The sequence below is a fragment of the Zingiber officinale genome, chromosome 4B (assembly GCF_018446385.1).
Source record: "Zingiber officinale cultivar Zhangliang chromosome 4B, Zo_v1.1, whole genome shotgun sequence".
In the NCBI taxonomy this organism is placed as follows: Eukaryota; Viridiplantae; Streptophyta; class Magnoliopsida; order Zingiberales; family Zingiberaceae; genus Zingiber; species Zingiber officinale.
The window spans coordinates 106,186,539-106,191,614 of NC_055993.1; the positions used below are offsets into that span (position 1 = coordinate 106,186,539).

Below are 5,076 nucleotides of genomic sequence, written 5' to 3' on the forward strand. Positions count from 1 at the left end.
ATTTGATTGACCATATCAAAATTATCATATGATATTTACAATAGGGGCCCGATGTTTATAGTAAATAGAGGATTTGAATAAAAGCATGGTCAATCAAGAATAATATTTAATTACTCAATAAAATATAATGCTCAAAATGATATTCAAAGTTTAACATGAAATGAAATTAAGATTATGACAAAATAAGATGTATCTTATTCTCGAATGGGCAACCTTCTCATGCCCATATGAAAAAATATCAACGGAGGAAATTACTTTCTGCCAATTTGACCATATGAAAAAATATCAACGGATGGATTCATAAATCTACAATTTTTATTCATTTTTCCAAGTAAACAGGACAGTAGAAAATAAAGGCTAAGGCACGTTAACGGTTCATCCACCCAAGTAAACTACGTCTAGAACATGTACATGGTTACTTAAAGGAAGAAGACAAAGGAAAAAAACAAGAATTAAACAAATCAAATAAATTCGAAACAACAAGCTTAACTAAGTCAACGAAAACCAACCAAAAAAAAAGAGCAAGTAAACACGCATTCACCAGTTGACACCTCCATCAAACCAAACTATATGTACAGTTGGCCAGACTTGTTTATTATGGTTGATATCCATTCATGCAATACGGCGGGAGGAGATTGCGACGGCGTCTGTCGCCGGCCGGGGGCGGGGCTGAGGTAGAGGTGGTTCATGCAGGGCAGCGTTGTAGCAGTCGTCGTCCAGGCCGAGGAAGAACGGGTCCCTGAGGAGTTCGGAGGTGGAAGGGCGAGCGCGCGGTTTGGCAAGGCAGCGCTCGATGAAGGCCCGGACTTCGGGGTCCTTGACCTTGTCCATGGCGGCCGGCCGCACCCCGGCGGTCACCTTCCGGTAGATCTTGGCGACGCTGTCGCACTCGCTATAGGGGATCTCGCGCGTCACCAACTCCAGCACGCACATCCCGAACGAGTAGATGTCTACCTGCTCCGTGTAGTCCTCGTCGTACAGCTCCGGCGCCATAAACTCCGGCGTGCCGAGAATGGAGTGTGCTGCGTGGCTCTTCCCGACGATCGCTGCTAGCCCAAGGTCCCCTATCTTCACCTGTAACGTAAAGCACGAGGAAAGCCATCACCAAAATGAAGAGATCGATGGAAAACGATTTCCAGAAAAAAAGCGATCGATAATTTTCGATGGGATTGAATTGGGATATGAGATTGGATAGCATAATTTGATGGCGGATTGAACCTGGCCGACGTTGCCATTGATGAAGACGTTGGAGCAGTTGAGATCGCGGTGAATGATGCAGGGCTCATGGTTGTGCAGATACTCGAGGCCCATCAGTATCTGCCGCGACCACTTCTTGAGAGCCTTGATCGAAACCTGGCGATGCTTCTTCCGGTACTCGCGGAGGTCGCCGGAGGTGCAGACCTCAGTGATGAAATTGAGCGTGTTGCCCTCGTCGTCCGTCCACACGCTGTACAGCGTGATGATGTTCTCGTGCCGCAGCGACCGCAGAAGCCGCACCTCGGCAAACAGCCGATCCATCATCGGCTGGTCCTCCCTGAAGATCCTGAGCTTCACCTGGTTCCACGCCACTTCGATGCCCTCCTCCTGGTCGAATCCACGGTACACCCGCTTCACAGCACCAGCGCCCAGCAAATCGTCGTACCTCCCGTACCGCCCAGTGGGATCGATCTCCACGAACGGCTCAGCGTCTTTGTCCGCCGGATCGGGCCTAACGCACGGCATCCTCAAACAAAAGAACCTAAAATTTTGCAGCGGACGGAGAACGCACCGATAGAAAATCTCCCGAAACCCTAAATCGACAAAAACCCGAATCCCTAGCACAAAATCAATACCTGGACGAAAAAAAGGGGGAAAATATCTCGAACAAAGGGATGGCGATCAGATGAAGACCAAGAGGAAACAGATCACAAGGAAATAGGAGGTTCTCGATTCCTTGAGATACAAGTCCGTCAGAGCCATGGAAGTCGTGGCCAGCAGCCTGAAAAAATCAACACAAAAAACAATCAGGAAGAACAAGATCACAGTTTACGAACAGAACCCTAGATAAAAAAAAACAACCGACGGAGGATCGGAGTCCGAACCGAGTGGGTTTAAATCGAGTCCGCAGCGGCGGTGGTGGCGGCGGCGGAGGGCTGGAAGCGAGGGCGGAGAGATCGAACGACGTAGGCGGGCGTACACTAGCCGAAGAGGAGGCGGAAGAGTTAACGGCCAGATGGAGGGGAAACAGAGGCGGCCCTGGTGGAGGCGCTATTTATACGGCAGAGGCAGGTTTTGACTTCGGATCTCCCCTCGAGGGCTATTTCCGTACTTTCCTATCTTTCCTTTCTTTCCGACCGTTTTATGCAAATTTTCTTCTGCGAAAATTTCATTTTCCTTCCAAAATATCAGAAATTTTAATTTAACCAGATTCGACACTCTTAAAAAAAAATTCTATATAGAAAAAAATACACGTATTTGACCATTACTAAAATTATTTGGAGCATATTGCAAAAGAAAAATTATTTCTAGGAGTGGACTAATTGATTACCTAAATCAAATGGGAATCGAATCGAATCCTTTATCACCAAATAAAATTAATTATGATCATTTAAATTTTATATCCACGTGTATATATATATATATATATATATATATATATATATATATATATAGCACTAAAAAAGTCTCACATTAATTAATTAATTGTCACGATTTACTTTCCTTCAAGATAGTAAGGGGTCACTGAGAGAGGATTTTATCTTTTATTGTCAATGCATATACTGTTATTTTTTTAAAAAAAAAAATCTCACTTTCCTTTATGTGAGAATTGAAAACCAAATTTGAATAAAATACCATCTCTAAACTCTAAAATTCAAAATCCTAAATTGTAAACATCAGATATCAATGGATTGTCCACGGATGCATGAATAGAGTAAAAAGATTGAAGGTTTAATTATTTAAAGATACAAATTCCTCCCTTTGACATTCCACTTGTTATATTTTAATGTGTTTGTGCGATTGGCACGTTACTTAATAAAAAACAAAGGAAAGGGAAATGATATTTGTGTGTATATGTCCTAAAGTAAACTTGAATTGAGATTATGGTAATATAATATGTATCCAATTGCAACGAGATCTTTCTTTTTAATAGTGACTCACATGAAACATCACTATATGATACATTAAGATTGCACTTGATCAAGGGGAAATAATGGTGTGTATTTCTGGAATCCATTCCCTTTGATTAATTAAATATGAAAGTAAAAATAAATTTTAAAAATGGAAAAGAGAATAAAATAATAAAAAATTAAAGATAATGAAAATTTTAGGATAACTAATGTAGATATAGTGTGTAGTAAAAAATAATTATCTTAATTTAATAAAATAGATGGTTTATTTTAAATTTTAAAATATTATAGAGAAAGTGATATGGGTATTCTAGTTTTACCTAAATACCTTTAAATAATAATTTAAGTAATCTAAGATGAACAAATTTTAATTAAAGCTCTTACAACGGTAGCATATAATTTTATAACAATTAAGTTTCATAACTACTTTAATATATTTGTTTACCACTTGTATATAGAAGTGAGTAAAATTTTGGTTAAATTAAAATAATCGATTGCATTCGAAAGTTCAATTTGGTGAATTTATAAATTTATTTTTTAAAAAAAATATATTGATTTAATTGATCCTTTGGGTTTTAAAATTTCAATTTTGATTCGATTAAATCGAATAAATTGAATCGGTGGGTAGTAATCGATTAATATGTCAATAGCAATCGTCTGTTGTTCTCGACTTTCAACTCTTGAATATTTTCGATTTACGACTTTAATTGTGTAAAAGCAATAGGCTAATATGTAATTATCATTTGATTGATCCCGACTTTTGACCCTGAAATACTCCTGATCCATAACCCCGATTGTCCAATAACAGTCGTGGTAAAATTTGATTAATTTGATAACTGATCAAAGTAATCAATTTTTTATCATTTCAATTTATATAATTTTTCGTAAGAAAGTTCGGTCATTCCATTTATCTAAAAAAAAATTAATTTGTTTAATTTTAATTTAATCAATTCAATCGATTTGATTTTTTAACTTATTATTTAGTCCTACTATAGCTTTTATAATGTTTAATACGGGGGTATGGGAAACCTCCACGTTGAGTTAGAAAGTCGACCTCTCGGATTGATCAATTGGAGCAAGTCGTTAATCAGGACATCAGGGCCACTAAGCCAAGCGGACCGCCCAAGACCCAGAAGCTTAACTCACCACAACATAGCATATGCCTCTCGGCCAAGCGTAAAGAGGCTAGCTGATCGGATTTCTCTGACTTCAGGAGCTTAGCTCCCTACAACACAACATATGACTCTTGGCCAAGCTCAGAGAAGCTAGCCGATTGGGTTTCCTTGATCCCAAGGCTTCAACTCCCCACAACACATCATATGCCTCTCGGTCGAGTGCAGAGAGACTAACCGATCAGGTTTTCTCGATCCGAGGGGCTCAACTCCCCATGACAAAACCACGCATTCCTCTTTACTGAACTCAGAGAGGCTAACAATCAGATTTCCCTTACGCTAGGGGCTCATCTCTCCACAACACCACATTTCTCTGTCGAACTCAGAAGGCTATCCGATCAGGTTTTGTTGAGTTCCAGGACTATGCTCCTTTCCTTTTGCACCTTCTCTTGATGGGCCTAGGGCCCTAGGCCCTGGTCATGAGAGCCAATAAGTGAATGACAGAGCATGCATAACAGTAATGATCTTATGGCTATAGGGTATAGGTGATGTGACTATATAATACATTTAAGATATAACGACCGGATGTTTCTCGATCTGAAAAGACGCCCAATTAATATGGGAATGATATATTATAAAAAAGGTTTCGCCGCGCAGACGCAAGTATACTGTCTCTCGGCAAAAACTCTACATTTTTGTTACCATTCATTCACCATTTTCTCATCTCCTCACTAAATTGAAGTAGTTGTGCCAGGGACTCCCTAGCCTATCTATTGAAGTCCTTTGTTCCTCCTTCATGTGCTCGCATGCGCTTTCAGCATTCTAGCCTTCATCGATTTCAAACGAGATCAATCTTA

General features: G+C 39.9%; 1 protein-coding gene across 1 annotated transcript; it reads right to left on the minus strand.

The window, feature by feature from the left end:
- Nucleotides 1-344: 344 nt before the first annotated feature.
- LOC121977799 (probable serine/threonine-protein kinase WNK11) lies at nt 345-2,212 on the minus strand. Its single transcript, XM_042530219.1, has 4 exons — nt 2,082-2,212; nt 1,833-1,978; nt 1,219-1,738; nt 345-1,074 (listed from the first exon to the last, which is right to left on the minus strand). The coding sequence occupies exons 3-4, from the start codon at nt 1,720-1,722 to the stop codon at nt 613-615; spliced, it is 966 nt and encodes a 321-aa protein (XP_042386153.1). The 5' UTR covers nt 1,723-1,738; nt 1,833-1,978; nt 2,082-2,212; the 3' UTR covers nt 345-612.
- Nucleotides 2,213-5,076: the final 2,864 nt, after the last annotated feature.

Excerpts from the sequence above, each read along its gene's own strand:
- LOC121977799 (XM_042530219.1), bottom strand. The coding sequence starts at position 1,722 with ATGCCGTGCGTTAGGCCCGATCCGGCGGACAAAGACGCTGAGCCGTTC. Across the intron at positions 1,075-1,218 it reads TCAATGGCAACGTCGGCCAG|GTGAAGATAGGGGACCTTGG; the intron begins GTTCAATCCGCC and ends TTTACGTTACAG.